This window comes from Bombina bombina, chromosome 1 (assembly GCF_027579735.1).
Source record: "Bombina bombina isolate aBomBom1 chromosome 1, aBomBom1.pri, whole genome shotgun sequence".
Lineage (NCBI taxonomy): Eukaryota > Metazoa > Chordata > Amphibia > Anura > Bombinatoridae > Bombina > Bombina bombina.
In genome coordinates this window covers 507859154-507880723 of record NC_069499.1, presented here as the reverse complement: position 1 = coordinate 507880723, position 21570 = coordinate 507859154, and the positions used below count along the sequence as shown (strand labels likewise).

Below are 21570 nucleotides of genomic sequence, written 5' to 3'. Positions count from 1 at the left end.
GGGGGTGTCAATCAACCCGATCGTATTCGATCGGGTTGATTTCTGTCTGCCGCCTCAGAATAGGTGGACAGGTTATGGAGCAGCGGTCTTTAGACCGCTGCTTCATAACTTCTCTTTCCGGCGAGCCTTCAAGGGGCATCCGTACGGAGCTAAATATGCCCCCTAGTGTCATTTAAAAACACTGGTACTTTCACCAAAAAAGTATAAGTTCAACTGTTTTTCTTTTGGTTGTTTTGAAAACCATGTTCTTTAATGAGAATGACCATCTAATCAGATGTTTGATATATGGAGGTCTATGTTAGCAACCAATAATTGGAAGCTTTATATTTTTTTATCGGGGGACTACAAGCATTGTATATGTTCGAGGTCTTGTTGCACTGGTGTTTGGTTCTGGTGTGATCTCAATATTGTTTGTATCTACTGTGGGTTTCAAGGTGAACTTCTGTAGAATAGAGGTAAGGAACAAAAATAGCTCCATACGTGCCAGACCTTCCCCAGCACACATTCTTTTACCTAGCAATAGAAGGAGAAGACATTATCAGCATAAATCCACTATAAGACAAGAATCACAGCTAATCTTATTGCAATTTAACAAAAATAAGAGTATTTCCTTTTATATAAACCTTTTCATGCTTGACATTCCCAACTTTCTAGTGTGTTCCAAAACTATTTTATTGTATCCCATCCAACCTATGTTTTAGTTTCATTCCGTGTCCCCACATATTATTTTCTTTATTGAGCCAGATTTCAGTACAGTTTTTTTATTTTAAAAAATCAGTGCCTCTATAATGCTTTGTTATTCTATTAGTCCTTCCCATTATGCAACCTACTCTTGCCACTCATCCTTAGGGGGTAGATTTATTAAATTCCGGGCAGACATGATTCGCTGCAGCAAATCGTGTCCGCCCGGCATCGCTAAATGCCAATAGCATACGCTGTCAGCATTTAACATTGCACAAGCATTTCTTGTAAAATGCTTGTGCAATGCCGCCCCCCTGCACAAACGTATGTTTCCAATAAGCCGGAAACTTCACGGGTAAAAAACTGCATCCGCTGCTTAATAAATATATCCCTTCGTTTTCTCTTTTCCCACTGGCACCATCACCCACTGAGCTTCAGAATTCTACTCCTACATACATTAATACCATCATTGCTCACAGAAATATTCAAAAGCTGGACTGTAAAAATGATCTCTCTCTGGCAACTTTCCTTCCAGCTGTGTATATCCATATCTACTCTAATTTTGCCTTTTTAATCAACAATGACATGCACATTAAAAAATCTAGAAACAACAGCAGACAGTGCTAATGACAGATTAAAATTCAACATCAAGACATGCTATCTATAGTCAGTGGTCTCTGATACTACAAATTATTGTTCTCCCCTCTTACCATCTTTTCCAAAGAAAACTCACTTATTTCTTTGCCTCATTGTTATATGTCATGTTTGAACTATTTAATAGACATGTGCAACGCAAAAAAAATTGTTTTGTTTTGTTTCGTTTTCATTAGTTAAATAAATAATTTTGTTTCAGCAAATTAGATTAGTTAAAAAACAAATTTCAACAAATTAGTTATGTTCTATTATTCTATTCTGAAGTTTAGAATAGAATAGTGCATATGAATAAAGAATGGATCTGAAAAAACAAAAGGATCCGAAAAAACGATTTAACTTAACATAACTAATATGCCGGCGATTGCGGAAACAAAATTATCTAAAACCGCCTCCGCCGCCACCCTTATTGCCGACACTAAATAAAGCTATTAACCCCTAAGCCGCCGTCCCCCCCACATCGCCAACACTAACTAAACCTATTAACCCCTTATCCTCCGTTCACAAACATCGTCAACACTAACTAAAACACTAAATAAACCTATTAACCCCTAAACCGCAGTTCCCAAACATCGCCAACACTAACTAAACCTATTAACCCCTAAACTGCAGTTCCCCGAGATTGCTGACACTAACTAAACCTATTAACCCCTAAACTGCAGTTTCCCGACATCGCCGACACTAACTAAACCTATTAAACCCTAAACCACCGACACCCACATCGCAACAACCTAAATGAAACTATTAACCCTGACATCGCCGACACTAACTAAAACACTAAATAAACATATTAACCCCTAAGCCGCCATTCCCAAACATCACCAACACTAACTAAACCTATTTACTCCTAAACCACCGTTCCCAAACATCACCAACACTAACTAAACCTATTAACCCCTAAACCGCCAGCCCCCACATCGCAACAACCTAAATTAAACTATTAACCCCTAAACCTAATACCCCCTAACTTTAACATAATTAAAATAGACCTAAATTAAAGTTACAATTACTAACTAGCTACCTATTTAAAAATAAATACAAACTTACCTGTGAAATAAAAATAAAACCTAAGCTAACTACAATATAACTTTTTACTAATTACCTAGTTAAAATAAATACAAACTTACCTGTGAAATAAAAATAAAACCTAAGCTTACACTAATGAAACCTAACATTACTAAAAATAAAAAAAATACAATTACAAAAAAAATAAACACTAAAATTACAAAAAATAAAAAAACTACCATTACAAAAAATAACAAACAAAATAATAAAAAAAAAAAATTATTCCTATTTTAATCCCCCGTTTAAAAAACAAAAACAAAAAACACCCCCAAAAATAATAATATATTCTATAATAAACTACTAAGGGCCCTTGAAATGGCCTTTTGTAGGGCATTGCCCTAAATTTAACAGCTCTTTTGCAAAAAATAAAAAGAAACACCCTCTAACATTACAAACCCCCACCCCCCAAACCCACAAAATAAACCTAATCTACCCATTTACCCAACAATTTTAAATCAGCCCATAGTATTTAAGCAGCTTTCATTCCTATTGGCTGATTTTAATTTTTCTGCCGATAGGAATGCAGCGGTACCCCAATATAAAAGGGGTACCTTGCATTGAATCCTCAGTGTGCGGCGGACAATCGCATGAAGAGGACCTCCACGTTGGACCGATGGGCCTCTGCCTGGACCTCTGCCTCCACACATCGACCACTCCGCCTCCACAGGGATGAAGAAGATGCCGGTCCCGCGATGGAGGAAGGTGCTTAGCCGCTTGGATGAAGATCTTTAGCTGGACTTCAGCAACTGTGAGTTTGGGGTTAGTGTTAGATATTTTTTTTGTTTTTAGGGGGTGTTTTTTTTTTTAGATTAGGGCTTTTTTATTTTAATGGGTCGAAAAAGAACTGAATGCCCTTTTAAGGGCAGTAAAAGAGCTGAATGCCCTTTTAAGGGCAATGCCCATACAAATGCCTTTTTCAGGGCAGTGGGTAGATTAGGTTTCTTTACTTAGGTTTTTTTATTTTGTGGGTTTGGGGGTGGGGGTTTGTAATATTAGAGGGTGTTTGTTTTTATTTGTTTGCAAAAGAGCTGTTAATTTTAGGGCAATGCCCTACAAAAGGCTCTTTTAAGGGCCCTTGGTAGTTTATTATAGATTAGGTTTTTTTTTATTTTGGGTTGTTTTTTTTCTTTTTAAACATGTTAATAGAATAGGAATAATTTTTATTATTTTGTATAATTTTGTTTGTTATTTTTTGTAATGGTAGTTTTTTTAATTTTTGTAATTGTAGTTTTAATTTTTTAGTAATCATACTGCTAGATTACGAGTCTTGCGTTAGCCTTAAAAAGCAGCGTTGAGAGGTCCCAACGCTGCTTTTTAATGCCCGCTGGTATTATGAGTCTGGCAGGTACAGGTGTACAGCTCACTTTTCTTCTGCGAGTCGAGCATACCGCAAATCCCCTTACGTCAATTGCGTATCCTATCTTTTTAATGGGATTTGCCCAACGATGATATTACGAGTCTTGGAAGAAGTGAGTGGTAAACCCTCTCCTGTCAAGACTCCTATCGCATTTAAAAGTCAGTAGTTAAGAGTTTTATGGGCTAACGCCGTAACATAAAACTCTTAACTATAGTGCTAAAAAGTACACTAACACCCATAAACTACCTATTAACCCCTAAAACGAGCCCCCCCCCCCACATCGGAAACACTTTAATAAATATATTAACCCCTAATCTGCCGACCGGACATCGCCGCCACTTTAATAAATATATTAACCCCTAAACCGCCGCACTCCCGCCTCGCAAACCCTAGTTAAATTTTATTAACCCCTAATCTGCCATCCCTAACATCGCCGACACCTACCTACATTTATTAACCCCTAATCTGCCACTCCCAACGTCGCTGCTACTTTATTAAATTTATTAACCCCTAAACCTAAGTCTAAACCTAACCCTACCCCCCTAACTTAAATATAATTTAAAATAATCTAAATAAAATTTCTACAATTAAATAAATTATTCCTATTTAAAACTAAATACTTACCTATAAAATAAACCCTAAGCTAGCTACAATATAACTAATAGTTACATTGTAGCTAGCTTAGGGTTTATTTTTATTTTACAGGCAACTTTGTATTTATTTTAACTAGGTAGAATAGTTATTAAATAGTTATTAACAATTTAATAACTACCTAGTTAAAATAAAGACAAATATACCTGTAAAATAAATCCTAACCTAAGTTACAATTACTCCTAACACTACACTATCATTAAATAAATTACCTAAACTACCTACAATTAATTACAATTAAATTAAATAAACTAATGTATGAAAAACAACAAACAATAAATTACAGAAAAAAAAAGAATTCAAATTTTTTTAAACTAATTACACCTACTCTAATCCCCTTAATAAAATTAAAATGCCCCCCAAAATAATAAAATTCCCTACCCTATACTAAATTACAAATAGCCCTTAAAAGGGCCTTTTGCGGGACATTGCCCCAAAGTAATCAGCTCTTTCACCTGTAAAAAAAGACAATACCCCCCAACATTACAACCCACCACCCACAGACCCAACCCTACTCTAAAACCCACCCAATCCCCCCTTATAAAAACCTAACACTACCCCCCTGAAGATCTCCCTACCTTGAGCCGTCTTCACCCAGCCGGGCACAAGTGGACCTCCAGAGGGGCAGAAGTCTTCATCCGATCCAGGCAGAAGAGGTCCTCCAAGCGGTAGAAGTCTTCATCCAGGCGGCATCTTCTATCTTCATCCATACGGAGCGGAGCGGGTCCATCTTCAATCCAGCTGACGCGGAGCCATCCTCTTCAAACGAAGTCCAAGCGAAGAATGAAGGTTCCTTTAAATGACCTCATCCAAGATGGCATCCCTTGAATTTTGATTGACTGATAGGATTCTATCAGCAAATCAGAATTAAAGTAGGAAAAATCCTATTGGCTGATTGGATCAGCCAATAGGATTGAGCTTGCATTCTATTGGCTGAATGGAACAGCCAATAGAATGCGAGCCCAATCCTATTGGCTGATCCAATCAGCCAATAGGATTTTTCCTATCTTAATTCCGAAAAAAAATCTTCACATACAGAATGCAAAAGACTGCAGAATAAAAAAAGAGCACAAGCTGCAATTACTAGCACTGGAACAACTATGGACCAGATTACAAGTGGAGCGTTAATAAACGCTCCCGCTCAAGCTTTAATTTGCGCTACAAGTAAGCTTTTTTTGCACTCTTCGGGTTGCCCTCATATTATCAGTTGAAAGTTAACTTTGTTTGCTTATGTGTTAACCCAACGTGCGCAAAAAGCCAAACTTAGAATATCGCGTTCATGTATTACTTGCTTGCTCTCAAACCCAATTGCTATATTCTCATGAGCGCTAAACCAACATGAAAATATGAATATTTCACATTCCAATGTTCTTCACATAGAACAATATGTTTTATTTATTCATAAATAAATATTTCTACATATATCTGATGGTATTGTATATATATATATATATATATATATATATATATATATGGACAAAGAGAAAGATTGTGACACCGGCGCAAGTATAGGTATTGCTAATGTATTTTCTAAAGGTAAAAATTAAGTAGGAATATTATAATTATAATTATAAATAAAGTGTAGTTAGCTCACTATGCAGCCCCAAAATTACTTATTAGAAAAGTGGGATCCCCAAACCCCACAAAACTAATAGAGCCCAAAAAATATAGATCCAAGAGAAGGTAAAATATAGAGGCGCTTAGTGTAAGGATCTAGTTACAGTATCTATAATAAGACACATAAAGTACAAAGAGTTACAATAATGCACTGCTAATTGATATTAGGGGTAAAAACCCAAATACAAATAAAGCTATCACAGAATTTGCAGTAATAGTGTTTATAATTATGTTGCTAATATAAAATGTTTCTAATATAAAACACCCGCAGTTCTATGTATAGTATATAGAGATACTAGTATGGCAAATAATATTGATATTACTAGAACACCACAGATGACAAAAAAGTATCGCAGTACATACAGATAGTACAGGCAATTTACCAAAGAAAAACCACAAGATTGTGCATGCAGTTAGAGTCCATATGTGATACTATTGTGACAAAAAAGGATTGAAATCCCAAAGTGGCGGATCACACTGTCCCCTCAAGGGGTTCTACTTACTCTCCTTTACCTCAATCTGTATGAGGTAAGTGTCGTGTGAGGTAAGTAGAAAATCCTTCCTTGTAGTGGCAAGTATCCTATGGCTTGTTTCCTGTCTTCCAACACTTTCACTCAATATATTTTTGCATTATAAACACACGCTGTCTAACGCTCATGCACCCACGTTACCTTGGAGAGAGGGAAGATCCTACGCAAACACTGGCCGCTAATCGCTTCTGATCCTAGATTGGCATTTGCACGGAATATGGAACCAATGGTGGCTTACAGAAGAGGCATCAACTTGAAAGACATGTTGGTTAAAACGGATCCACAACGGTGCTACATGACACATTTAAAGATTAATATCAAGGGATCCTATAGGTGTCTTGGCTGCACAACGTGCAATGGTCTAATTGTTTCCAAGACATTTCATCATCCGCATTCCAATCGTATTGTTACGGTTGCCTCCAGGCTGGCTGGAAGTTGGACCGTAGAAAAGGATGCTCCTAGCGCTCACCAAAGGAGCAGCAGCACCGTAGACTCTATAACTGCTGCGTAGCCACCATAAGTAATGCAGACTCTATGAACCACCGCTGCTGGGCTGGTATCTCGCCGTCTGCTCTGCGCCCTGGACCTACGACCAGGCTCCAGTAGGTGAACCTCTTCCTTCTGTAGCAATCCCTGTAGCTAAGGGAGTATGAAAAACATAGCAATCCCTGTAGTGATATAAGCTGTATCCTACAAACATGAGTCAAAGCTGCAAGCTAGAGGGTCAACATAGGTCTGATGTGCTGGAGCACACAGCCTGCTTTTTATTGAGGTTACATGCAAACAGGACACTCTCAGGGGGAGGCATAAAATCCCCCATCACACATTTGATATTAGATAGAGAGACACTCCCTTTGACAGGCCACAACATTACTTCAGCAGATAACATTTTACACACAATAAAACAATGCAGTCCACCTTATCACTACTAGAAGTCTGATTAGACAATGGGAATGTTTTATCACTAAACTTAATTAGAGCTGATCCCAGCAAACTTGTATTTAGAATGCTTCTTGAAGCTAAACAAAGTTATCTCTGTAGTTCTGACCGAAGGGTCTGTCACATAGCACTTAATGGCACACAATGAAACTGAACCAAGTGGGAGAAAGCCAGGGACAAGTCATTTCACAGGTCTGGGGACATAGTCTTAAAGGGGCATTGTTCACCAAAGTCACAATATGTCCCCAGACGGTTCTTAAAGGGCCATACACACCCAATAAAAGTTAATATGTTTTCAGGGGCACAATCTTCCAGGGGCCATAGTCATGTGGAAGGAGGCTGGCAAATAGGCTTCTCCAAAATCCAGGGAAGCAGGGCAATTTTCCATTTAAAGGGCCAGTTACAAATAGCAGTTTGTAACATATCTCCCCTTTTGGAGGGAGACTAACCAGGCACCTGACCTTCTGCCGGTCAGTGCCTAAGTTAGTCTCGCAACCCACCCACAAATAATCGTTAGCAGCAAAGTAGCCCCCCCACAATACGTAGTACTGGCCTGTAAGTTCCAGGTTGTAGGATGAAAGTGTAGCATCCTCGGCCTTCCTGGCGCAGCTGGGCAAATAGCTGATGGTACTTGGGGGGCAGAGGCCAGCGGCACTCTGCCCTGGTGCCAGCGCTTCTGCTGGGGTGAGGGGTTTGCAGGCCAGTCCTGTAACAAGGACAAGGTCTGTAGGGCAGAGGCCAGCAGCGCTCTGTCCTGATGCCAGCTCTTCTGCTGGGGGAATTGGGGCATAGTCCTGCCCGGTGGCAAAGGGAACGTGGGGGTCAGTGGGGGTTAACATTTCCACTGTTAACCCTGGGCCCAAGTTAGGAGTTAGCTGGGGAGGGGGAGATTGGCTTACCTCCTCCTCCTGATACTCCGGCGGCCGTTGGGAAGGGAGGTCGATGCTCTCCGCTTCCTGTGGAACATGCTGCGGCTGGGGAGAGAGACCGGTTGTCTCCTCTCCCTGGAAGGCACACTCCGGCTGGGGAGGGAGGTCGATGCTCTCCCCTCCCTGTAGCTGGGTCTGTCGCTGGGGATCTGGGCCGCCTGCCCAGCATCCCTGTTGGGCCGGTAGAGAGACTGCGGTCCCATCTCCACCTGCCTGCTGGGGGTCCTCCCAGGACCAGTCTATGAGGCCTGCTGCCTCTGGTATCTCTGGTTGGGGTTGGGGAAGGAGGCCGGTTGTCTCTTCCCTCTGCACAGTATACTGCCGCTGGGGAGGGAGGTCGCTGCTCTCCTCTCCCTGTGGAACATGCTGCGGCTGGGGAGAGAGACCAGGTGTCCATACCCTCAAACTCCACAGTTGGCGCTCAAAGGCTCGTGCCGCTTCGTTCTCAGTAGCCAATTCCCGGATGAGGCGACTGACTACCTCCTGTGCAGGGTCTGCACCATATCGGACTAGCCGCCTCTTTACCTCTGGAACGAAATCAGCGCCCTCATCGCGACGGATCAGGTTGAGGTGCTCTTCACAGGGTTCTGACCAGTGTCTTGTCAGCTCCATGCTGCTGTAGGTAGGGACGCTGCGCAGTGGCTAGCGTTGCCCTCAATTACTCTCCTACAATACCAGTGCTGTTGTGGTGCTGCTCCTTGTGCTAGGACGCGATCCCACCGCTGCCGCCAAATGTTACGGTTGCCTCCAGGCTGGCTGGAAGTTGGACCGTAGAAAAGGATGCTCCTAGCGCTCACCAAAGGAGCAGCAGCACCGTAGACTCTATAACTGCTGCGTAGCCACCATAAGTAATGCAGACTCTATGAACCACCGCTGCTGGGCTGGTATCTCGCCGTCTGCTCTGCGCCCTGGACCTACGACCAGGCTCCAGTAGGTGAACCTCTTCCTTCTGTAGCAATCCCTGTAGCTAAGGGAGTATGAAAAACATAGCAATCCCTGTAGTGATATAAGCTGTATCCTACAAACATGAGTCAAAGCTTCAAGTTAGAGGGTCAACATAGGTCTGATGTGCTGGAGCACACAGCCTGCTTTTTATTGAGGTTACATGCAAACAGGACACTCTCAGGGGGAGGCATAAAATCCCCCATCACACATTTGATATTAGATAGAGAGACACTCCCTTTGACAGGCCACAACATTACTTCAGCAGATAACATTTTACACACAATAAAACAATGCAGTCCACCTTATCACTACTAGAAGTCTGATTAGACAATGGGAATGTTTTATCACTAAACTTAATTAGAGCTGATCCCAGCAAACTTGTATTTAGAATGCTTCTTGAAGCTGAACAAAGTTATTTCTGTAGTTCTGACCGAAGGGTCTGTCACATAGCACTTAATGGCACACAATGAAACTGAACCAAGTGGGAGAAAGCCAGGGACAAGTCATTTCACAGGTCTGGGGACATAGTCTTAAAGGGGCATTGTTCACCAAAGTCACAATATGTCCCCAGACGGTTCTTAAAGGGCCATACACACCCAATAAAAGTTAATATGTTTTCAGGGGCACAATCTTCCAGGGGCCATAGTCATGTGGAAGGAGGCTGGCAAATAGGCTTCTCCAAAATCCAGGGAAGCAGGGCAATTTTCCATTTAAAGAGCCAGTTACAAATAGCAGTTTGTAACACGTATTCTTTCCATCGGACATTCCCTCACATGCACAACAACACACGTAGTGTATCTATTATCCTGCCCGTGTTCAATGTGCCATGTGGGAAAGACAAGTGGGACTCTACGTGAATGGATGGTGAATCACAGGAGAGTCATACGTGTGGCGTTGGACAAAGGAGAATCGGATCAGCCTGTTGCATGGCATTGTGCATGAATGAAACACCAGGTCTAATTGATTTGATATATCCTGATTGACCACATCCCCAAATTGGACGGGGGAAAGACAGAAATAAAGCCCTTCTGATCCGTGAAGCGGAATGGATGTATCATTTGGGGACTATACAACGTGGGGGTCTTAACTCACCACCCGATTTTAAATCCCTGATTTAGGTGGGAGCCACATACCTGAGGTGCATATGTGGGGTCCTCAATGCCACGCGGAGAGGGAGATGAGGGCCACACCATGTGGATGGGGAGGTCCTATCTCACCGCTCCCTTCAACATGTGCAGGGACGGGCTCCTGCTGGGGTCTGTGCATGCCGTGGGCGTGACTTTGGTCCCACTCAGTCACCCGTTATAACATCCTGCTCCTTGTACCTAATAACATCAGGGCTTAATATATCGGTGGGGTACCCTCCATCTCTGGGTTCAAAAGAAATGGACATTTAAGCATAAGGAACTCTATGGACTATTGCAGGGTCCACGGTTAACACCTGTGTGGAATCACACACTTATTCCCAGAATACAGGAGCCCTATTATAATATGTGGGGCGATGAGGGGGTTTGCGAGGCCCTATCTATGTTGGTGCCAATTGTGACCTCTATGCTGTCCTAGGGTTCCAATTTATATCTATAACATATTCGATGTTTATCACGGTTTAGTTGCTATTGAGTATGTATGTTTATAGTAAACTCAGGTGTGCTGTGTAATTCAGGTGTAGGACACACTACATTGCTCTCTAGTCACTCATACTAAGTGCTGATTTAGGTGAATGGGAGAAGACTTAGATAGTCTGCACTACCGCTCTGCTACTATGTCGCTAGTAATAGTTTTTGCTTGTATATATTTGTTATTTAGTGTGCTGCCAAGGTGACACTTGTCAAAGTTGTCTGCAGCCTCAGAGCAGGCGGGCCAGTTAAGGAGTAGTGGTCTTGAGACCGCTGCTTCATAACTGCTGTTTCCAGCGAGCCCTTAAAGCTCGCGCGGAAACAGGGGCATCAGGAGCCATTTGGCCCTTGATAATAATCTGTTAATTCCTTTGAATTGGTTAGTATTGCTTCAGACTTGAGAAAGGAAGGAATTCTTCCGAAACCTTGTCTACTTATAAATATATAGTTAGTCCAATAAAAAAGTATCATTGCTCAATACAATACTCTTGTTATTTTGATATGTTATATACAGGTATATATATATATATATATACATATATATATATATATATATATATATATATATATATATATATATATATATATATATATATATATATATATATATATATATATTCTCTATCAGGTAAAATTGTTTTAAAATATACCCCCTTAACCTGACAACCTTAAAAACTGTGTGGGAGGAGTGCAAAAAGAAATGAAAATTCAATTGTTTAAATTCCCTGTCGGGAGAAGAATGTGCAGCATAGAAATGCCATGATGAAGCTGCAAGGAATATGCCTGAGGGGCAAAACACGTGTAGCATTTCAAACACAAAGTCAGTGATGCCAGCTCAGAGTACTTCTGGGATAGCGGCCACTGGAAGGAAAAGCAACGGATGAGCGGCAGCTAATTATAATATAGCTGAAGAGCTTATGAGGAACAGACAATGGAGGAGACATTTAAAACAGCAACAGATCAAATTGCACCAGAGTGAATGTGGGATTGTTACTAATCCTCAGTGAGGACTCTTGGATGGAGCCGCTAACTCCATAAAGAACCTCTGGGCAAGGACTTTGTACACTTTTGGATAATGATATTTATACCCGCTTAGCTTATGCTGCTAATACATTGCGGGTTAGTGCACTTGAGAAAATGTGTTCGGGTTAGCACACGAGTAGGGTGTTTTTTCCACTTTTCTTGCTCCATTGACTTATATAGGGAATACATTAAAGTGGTCAAGATATTCTAACTTTGGCTTTTTTCTTGCTTCCAGTTAGAGCTTGTGTGAAAACATTTTCATTTCAACATGTAATACGTGCGCCACCTGAAGCACGCAAAAAGCGTAATTCTAGCACAGTTAACAATCGAGCAGGAGCAATAAATAGCTCTCCACTTGTAATCTAGCCTTATGTAATTTATAAAGTGGCCTTTCTCTTCAACCTCCCTGGATTTCTTTAACCGAGGTGATTAACAGCCCCTGCTCCAACGCAATTGATCATGCACAAGCAAGGGCCAGCATTGCAAAAGTAGCGGCTTGAGTTAATAAATGGAAGCCTATGTATGTATTTTCTCCTTAATTTTTTCTGTTACTTTTGACCATCACTTCTCTTCCATCTCTTACTAAATGTTCCAAAGGCAAGAAAACTAAAGATATCACCATCTAAAACACACCATCTATCTCTTTAGATATTAGTTTTGCAGTACAATCTAGTTATCTGGATCTAGTACATAGGAGTCTTATGACACTCAACACTCAAGTTCTCTCAGTCACTATCTTACCTGCATGTGTTCATCAGTGATTATCACAAAAAATTTTTACCTCTTCATTATCTCCCGAACTGATTATTACAACTAACACCCCATTAACTCACTTATCATACTTTTAATTACCAGTGAATAAATCTTTAACTCAAAATTTTAAATTACATTTTTTAACTTGACTTGTCTACAAAATTAAATGTTATGTAGTTACCTAATGAAAATGGGATAAATGCATCGTTTTTCTTAAATCTACCATTCTCATCAAGAAAATGACCCGGGTCAAATTGTTGAGGGTTTTTGAAGTATTTGGGATCCTTCAGGACTGATGTTAATAATGGAAACACCATAGTGCCCTAAAATGAAGAATGCAAAAAGTGATAAAAACCTAAACTTCTAATTTTATAGAAGTGCACAGATGCTAGTAACTTGTTTAATAGATCAGGTCCCAATAGGAACAAGTTTACAATATAATTAACATATTTGTGAGCTTGCAGAGAAATCCTCCTCACCTTTGGAATGGTATATCCTCTGAAGGTTATGTCCTTAACAGTTGCACGGGCAACTCCAGTAGGTGCAACATCTGCAAATCTCTGAAGTTCATGGACCACAGCTTCTGTATATGGCATCATATATCTATGTTCAACAGAAGGACATCGATCTTGGCCAATAACATGGTCTATCTCCCTTTGAATCCTCTCTTAAGTAAAATTATAAGGAAAAAGAAAAAATATATACTAAGGTCAAAGAACTAGATGCGTTTTATCAAGTCAATTACAATTTCTGACACAATAGATATTTTTGGTGAACTATAAGTTTTATGCCAAAGTTAAGTAATGACATGTTTATGCCATTGCTGTGTTGCAATTGAATGCCCCTTTCATATGCTTCTTTTACTTTTTGTGGGATCTTTATTTGGGTACATTTTGTTATCAGCACATAAAGACAGATGTACTGTATAGATTTAAAACGGATTTCATGTTAAGTTTATTTATTGAGCTTCAGGAGGATAGTAAGAAATGCTTATAATTGTTCATTTACAAAGCTACCTTGTATATCAGGGTACTTGAGAAGAACCAAAAAACCATATCTCAATGTTGTGCTTGTGGTCTCAGTTCCAGCCATGAACAAGTCATTGACCGTTGCAAATAAATTTAGATGGTGAAATTCAGTGTTGTGATTTTTCTTTTCCTATGTTATAGAAAAATAAATTAATATAACTAAATGATATGACTGTTTATAGAAAAAAAATGTTCCTCTGATGCTATAAAAACACTGTTTACAGATGCTCACCTCGTCCATGTGTATGAGGAAGCAGTCAATGAGGTCTCTTGGAAAGTTCTTGTCAAGGGTACCTTGATGATCTTTAATCATGCCCAACACAAATTCTTTCAGTTTTTCAAATGTTACAAATATCTTCTGGTGCGGGCCAGGTAAGGCACGAAGTATATTTGGAAACAATGCAAGAAGCTGTGGCAAAACAAGTCAAATCCTCATTTAAATGTGTTGATGTATGGTTGTCATGGCAATACGTTGTTGAACACCCAAAACGTTTTATCCAGTATACCTACATATTTTTTCTTCTGCTTTATCACAAATCTCACCTGACCACTTGTTGAACCGAACAAATTAAACATCTCCCTAATGTAGGACAGGAGGGACATAAACCTCTCATCTTCATAGTCAAACCGCTCACCAAAGACTATAGAGCAGATGATGTTGGAAGCAACCAACCCCAATAAGTGTGTTGGGTCAAATGGAGCATCTGTCAATTACAAAATCAATAACATAGCAAAAGAAATTAGAAATTATTTATGGCAACATCTATGATTGTGAAAAGTGCAGAGCAAATATTTCTGAATTTAGATGCATATCAATGAGGAAGAAATCTTTAAAATTTAGGGTTAATTAAACAAGTGTAAAATAGGCTTGAGGGCTGATTTATCATAGTGCGTGCGTCCGCCCACATCAATAAATGCCGACAGCATATGCTGTCAGCATTTATCATTGCACAAGCATTTCTAGTGAAATTCTTGTGAAATGCTGCCCCCTGCCCATTCGAGCCAATCGGTTGCTAGCAGGGGGTGTGAAATACCCAATCCTATCTGATCGAGCAGATTGCTGTCCGCTGCCTCAGAGGTCGCAGACGAGTTAAGGAGCAGCGATCTTATGACTGCTGCTTCTTAATTACAGATTCCAGCAAACCTGAAGGCTCGCGTGGAATAGGCTGGTTGATAGCTTAATAAATAGGCTGTAATCTGATGTAATTTGTAGATGCCAAAAGATACAATTCTATTGTCTACTCACAATTATAAAAATGTTTAACTTTTTGAAAGATATAATAATTTTCTCTAAGTGAATAGAATTTATCTAACATTTGGATTAATGTGTGGCAATGAAGAAAGGCTTGGAGGGCTTTGTACATATGGTAATTTGTCATCTATTGTTTTCAAGTGATGAATTTAGAGAAGAAAAATGTGAAAGATGTTAAAAAATATAACACAGTTTTACACTGTTTTCTAAGAAAAATAACTTGACTGAAAAGTAAATCTAGTAAAATGTAGGAAGGCTGCAATAAAATGGACTGGAAAATTCTTGGCCTGTGCACAGATTTTGATTCTTAATAGAACGCTGAAAGAAGTCAAGTACGGTTTTAGTCAATCCTCATTTAATGATCAGTTAAACTTTTTGTATTGCATATATATGTCAGCACTGCAAAATCTGTTTTCGCTTTATAAATAAAAAATAATAATAATGTACCACTTTGCAATTGTTGCAATTACAAATGTTTAGGCATTCTCATGTTTATTTCTTTTGTTTGTATCGGTATGACACAAAATAGTGGAGAAAAAAATCAAAATCTGACACATTCCACGGAAAACTCGAAAAAAATGGACTCAACAAAAAAGTCTCATGACCTCTGAAGGAGACCAAACTTTCTGACACTGGATCAATAGTGTAGCTGGGTTGGGCAAGAATTTCCTTATACATTCAGAGCAGGTGAAACTGATCTCTACATCAGTACAATGCAGAAAAGGAAAGAAAATGTGGTGGAAGGAAAATTATTATTATCAGTTATTTGCAGAGCTCCAACAGATTCTGCAGCACTATAAACAAAGACAATGGGGATGATTTATCAAGCTCTGTATGGAGCCTGATGCCCTCTGTTTCCGGTCGAGTCTTCACGCTTGCCGGAAACAGAAGTTATGAATCAGTGGTCTAAAGACTAACTTGTCTGCCTGCTCTGAGGCCGCGGACAGAAATCAACCCGATCAAATACGATTGAGCTGATTGACACCCCCTGTTAGCGGCCATTCTGCAGGGGGCGGCATTGCTCCAGCAGTTCACAAGAACTGCTGGTGCAATGATAAATGTCGACATTGTATATCCGCTCGCACCATGATAAATCTACCCCATAATATATAGGCAACATTTATAGGGAACAAGTGGGTAGAGAGCCCTGCCAACAATTGCACTGTTCTAGTCAACTCTCATGAAGGTGATCTACAAACAACTCGGCTCATAGGCTTACATGCTAAGGGGGTTTAAGGGGAAAACAAAAGAGGAGAGGACGTGAGGTTATAAAAGGTTAGTGTAGGTTGTATGCATCCTTGTATTATTATAAAATCAAGAAATGTGATGTAAAAAAGTTTTATTCATTAAAAAAAAAATACAAATTTTTAGAAGCAATTGTGAAATAGTTTGAATTTAAAGTGATTGTTTTTAATAGGTAAAAATTCATCAGTATTGTATCATTTCATATTTTCTTATATTTTAAGCAATATATTTATTAATATATTATATTGTTTTCATCACCAACCTTGACACTTTCTGAACCTGTCTACGAGAAAAAAAGCTTCTTCCTGGATTCTCTCCTCTATGCTCCTTTTCCCCATTCCAAAATTCCTCAATGTCATGACTGAGAATCTGCGCATTGTTTTCCAACGCTCGCCATTGCTCAAGATAAGCCCTGAAAAGATAACTCAGAAACTATAATGATAAGGCCTTGTTCAAAGGCCTTGTTCATTCATGTCTGGTCACTCATTTCCTCAAAATACATACTTAGAATAACTCTTTTATAATGATTTTTGTGCTTCTTTATCTTACCGTAATCTTTGAGAAACAGTTTGGATATTTCTAAGCTCCCTCTGTCAATAAACAGGTCCCCTTTGTCTACTAGAGCCTCCTTGATGGTATCAAAGCCAACAAGCATGACTACACGCATGTTCCCCATGTATACAGTGAAGATAGGTCCATGGATCTGGCTCAACTGTGAAAATATGCATTGTTCTAGATTAATTAATAGAAGAAGTGAGGATTCAAAATAATTTTACATGAAGATTATAAGACACAACATGTAGCTTCAAAGACCTAGGAGCAACTACAGTGGATATATGATTTCTAGGTATCTAACTGGTGTATCTTCCAGTTTGACTTATACTACATTCTTACATTGTACCTGTTAATACAACATTTGAAACAATAAACTAGGAGGCCCATTTATCAAGCTTGTGGACCTGTGTTTCTGCGAGTCATCAGTTTGTAAGTGGTTTTCAGCACTGTAAATTGTTTTAAGAACCTCTATTAATCTTAGATCATTTTGACTAGAAAATGTAAATGATCTGTACCCTTAAAGGACCAATGATTTAATACCTACTCTGAATTTCAATTAAGCAGTACATTTTTTTCAGACAAATTTTATTTTTTCTCCCATTTTCCGGCCCCCTGTATCATGTGACTGACATTAGCCAATCACAGACTAGTAAACGTACACCCTGTGAGTTTGTGCACATGCTCAGTAGGATCTTGTTCCCCAGAAAGTGTGTATGTAAAAAGACTGCAATATTTGAAAATGGAAATAAATTGGAAAATTATATCTGAATCATAAAAGTTTATTTTGACATAAGTGTACCTTTAAATTATATTTAGTGAACACTTGGGGGGCTACTTATCAAGCCGTCTACTTTTCTGGCTTCGCCGGCCCAATACGTCCGCCTAAGCTCGCCTACCTTCGCCGCCGCGGACCTTGAATACGTTCGCCTAAGTTATCAAATAAAGCTGTCAAAAAGCCGCGGGGCGATGAGCAGCGGACTGTGACAGTTATCACTCATCCGATCTCGCTGCCCTTCGGCTTTTTCCCAGCTTTATTGCTAGCCTGTCACTAAGCACTCACACTAAACTACACTGTTCTACCCCCTATACCGGCGCCCCCGGAGGCCCCCGCAACTAAATAAAGTTACTAACCCCTAAACCGCCGCTCCTAGACCCCGCCGCAAGTCTTATAAATGTATTAACCCCTAAACCGCCGCTCCTAGACCCCGCCGCAAGTCTTATAAATGTATTAACCCCTAAACCGCCGCTCCCGGACACCGCTGCCACCTACATTATACCTAGTAACCCCTATCCTGCCCCCCTATACCGTCGCCCTCTATTATAAAATTATTAACCCCTATCCTGCTGATCCCGCACCTCTCCGCAACTAAATAAATAGTTTAACCCCTAAACCGCCGCTCCATGAACCCGCCGCAACCTATAATAAATTTATTAACCCCTATCCTGCCCCCCACTACGCCGCCGCCACTGTAATAAAATGATTAACCCCTAAACCTAAGTCTAACCCTAACCATAACGCCCCCCTAACTTAAATATTAATTAAATAAATCTAAATAAATTAACTCTTATTAACTAAATGAATCCTATTTAAAACTAAATACTTACCTTTAAAATAAACCCTAATATAGCTACAATATAAATAATAATTATATTCTAGCTATCTTAGGATTTATTTTTATTTTACAGGTACCTTTCAATTTATTTTAACCATGTTCAATAGCTATTAAATAGTTATTAACTATTTAATAGCTTATCTAGCTAAAATAAAGAGAAATGTACCTGTGAAATAAATCCTAACCTAAGTTACAATTACACCTAACACTACACTATACTTTAATAAATTATTCCTATTTAAAAATAAATACTTACCTGTAAAATAAACCCTAAGATAGCTACAATGTAATTAATAATTATATTATAGCTATCTTAGGATTTATATTTATTTTACAGGTAACTTTGTATTTATTTTAGCTAGTTAGAATAGTTATTAAATAGTTATTAACTATTTAATAACTACCTAGCTAAAAGAAATACAAAATTACCTGTAAAATAAATCCTAACTTAAGTTACAATTAAACCTAATACTACACTATCATTAAATTAACTAAATAAACTACCTACAAAGAACTACAATGAAATACAATTACATAAACTAACTAAAGTACAAAAAATAAAAAAAGCTAAGTTACAAAAAATAAAAAATTAAGTTACAAACATGTTAAAAATATTACAACAATTTTAAGCTACTTACACCTAATCTAAGCCCCCTAATAAAATAACAAACCCCCCCAAAATAAAAAAAATCCCTACCCTATTCTAAATTACATAAATTTCAAAGCTCTTTTACCTTACCAGCCCTTAAAAGGGCCATTTGTGGGGGCATGCCCCAAAAAGTTCAGCTCTTTTGCCTGTAAAATAAAAATACAACCCCCCCCCCAACATTAAAACCCACCACCCACATACCCCTAATCTAACCCAAACCCCCCTTACAAAAACCTAACACTAATCCCCTGAAGATCATCCTACCTTGAGTCGTCTTCACTCAGCCGAGCCACCGATGGAACTGAAGAGGACATCCGGAGCGGAAGAAGTTAATCCTCCAAGCGGCGCTGAAGAAATCTTCCATCCGATGAAGTCATCATCCAGGCGGCGCTGAAGAAGTCTTCGATCCGGCCGATGTCATCTTCAAAGAGGCGCTGAAGAGGTCTTCTATCCGGGCGAAGTCATCTTCCAAGCCGGGTCTTCAATCTTCCTTCCGCCGACGCGGAACCACCTTCTTCACCGACGGACTACGACGAATGACGGCTCCTTTAAGGGACGTCATCCAAGATGGCGTCCCCTCAATTCCGATTGGCTGATAGGATTCTATCAGCCAATCGGAATTAAGGTAGGAAAATCTGATTGGCTGATGGAATCAGCCAATCAGATTCAAGTTCAATCCGATTGGCTGATCCAATCAGCCAATCAGATTGAGCTCGCATTCTATTGGCTGATCGGAACAGCCAATAGAATGCGAGCTCAATCTGATTGGCTGATTCCATCAGCCAATCAGATTTTCCTACCTTAATTCCGATTGGCTGATAGAATCCTATCAGCCAATCGGAATTGAGGGGACGCCATCTTGGATGACGTCCCTTAAAGGAGCCGTCATTCGTCGTAGTCCGTCGGTGAAGAAGGTGGTTCCGCGTCGGCGGAAGGAAGATTGAAGACCCGGCTTGGAAGATGACTTCGCCCGGATAGAAGACCTCTTCAGCGCCTCTTTGAAGATGACATCGGCCGGATCGAAGACTTCTTCAGCGCCGCCTGGATGATGACTTCATCGGATGGAAGATTTCTTCAGCGCCGCTTGGAGGATTAACTTCTTCCGCTCCGGATGTCCTCTTCAGTTCCATCGGTGGCTCGGCTGAGTGAAGACGACTCAAGGTAGGATGATCTTCAGGGGATTAGTGTTAGGTTTTTGTAAGGGGGGTTTGGGTTAGATTAGGGGTATGTGGGTGGTGGGTTTTAATGTTGGGGGGGGGTTGTATTTTTATTTTACAGGCAAAAGAGCTGAACTTTTTGGGGCATGCCCCCACAAATGGCCCTTTTAAGGGCTGGTAAGGTAAAAGAGCTTTGAAATTTATGTAATTTAGAATAGGGTAGGGATTTTTTTTATTTTGGGGGGGTTTGTTATTTTATTAGGGGGCTTAGATTAGGTGTAAGTAGCTTAAAATTGTTGTAATATTTTTAACATGTTTGTAACTTAATTTTTTATTTTTTGTAACTTAGCTTTTTTTATTTTTTGTACTTTAGTTAGTTTATGTAATTGTATTTCATTGTAGTTCTTTGTAGGTAGTTTATTTAGTTAATTTAATGATAGTGTAGTATTAGGTTTAATTGTAACTTAAGTTAGGATTTATTTTACAGGTAATTTTGTATTTCTTTTAGCTAGGTAGTTATTAAATAGTTAATAACTATTTAATAACTATTCTAACTAGCTAAAATAAATACAAAGTTACCTGTAAAATAAATATAAATCCTAAGATAGCTATAATATAATTATTAATTACATTGTAGCTATCTTAGGGTTTATTTTACAGGTAAGTATTTATTTTTAAATAGGAATAATTTATTAAAGTATAGTGTAGTGTTAGGTGTAATTGTAACTTAGGTTAGGATTTATTTCACAGGTACATTTCTCTTTATTTTAGCTAGGTAAGCTATTAAATAGTTAATAACTATTTAATAGCTATTGTACATGGTTAAAATAAATTGAAAGGTACCTGTAAAATAAAAATAAATCCTAAGATAGCTAGAATATAATTATTATTTATATTGTAGCTATATTAGGGTTTATTTTAAAGGTAAGTATTTAGTTTTAAATAGGATTCATTTAGTTAATAAGAGTTAATTTATTTAGATTTATTTAATTAATATTTAAGTTAGGGGGCGTTAGGGTTAGGGTTAGGTTTAGGGGTTAATCATTTTATTACAGTGGCGGCGGCGTAGTGGGGGGCAGGATAGGGGTTAATAAATTTATTATAGGTGGCGACGGTGTAGGGGGGGCAGATTAGGGGTTAATAAATGTATTATAGGTGGCGACGGTGTAGGGGGGGCAGGATAGGGGTTAATACATTTAATATAGGTTGCGGCGGGTTCAGGGAGCGGCGGGTTAGGGGTTAATACATTTATTATAGTTGCGGTGGGCTCCGGGAGCGGCGGTTTAGGGGTTAATATGTATAGAGTAGCTTGCG

At 39.2% G+C, this 21570-nt stretch overlaps 1 protein-coding gene across 1 annotated transcript in view; it reads right to left on the bottom strand.

Moving 5' to 3' along the window:
* Nucleotides 1–331: 331 nt before the first annotated feature.
* The window catches only part of LOC128638365 (cytochrome P450 2A5-like), a 30584-nt gene continuing 9345 nt past the window's right edge, over nucleotides 332–21570 (bottom strand). The window contains exons 2-9 of the mRNA XM_053690278.1: nucleotides 16832–16994; nucleotides 16545–16694; nucleotides 14329–14489; nucleotides 14018–14194; nucleotides 13774–13915; nucleotides 13237–13424; nucleotides 12939–13080; nucleotides 332–513 (exon numbers count right to left, since the gene is read on the bottom strand). Coding sequence (XP_053546253.1) covers nucleotides 332–513; nucleotides 12939–13080; nucleotides 13237–13424; nucleotides 13774–13915; nucleotides 14018–14194; nucleotides 14329–14489; nucleotides 16545–16694; nucleotides 16832–16994 — 1305 coding nt within the window. The remainder of the gene's footprint in view (nucleotides 514–12938; nucleotides 13081–13236; nucleotides 13425–13773; nucleotides 13916–14017; nucleotides 14195–14328; nucleotides 14490–16544; nucleotides 16695–16831; nucleotides 16995–21570) is intronic.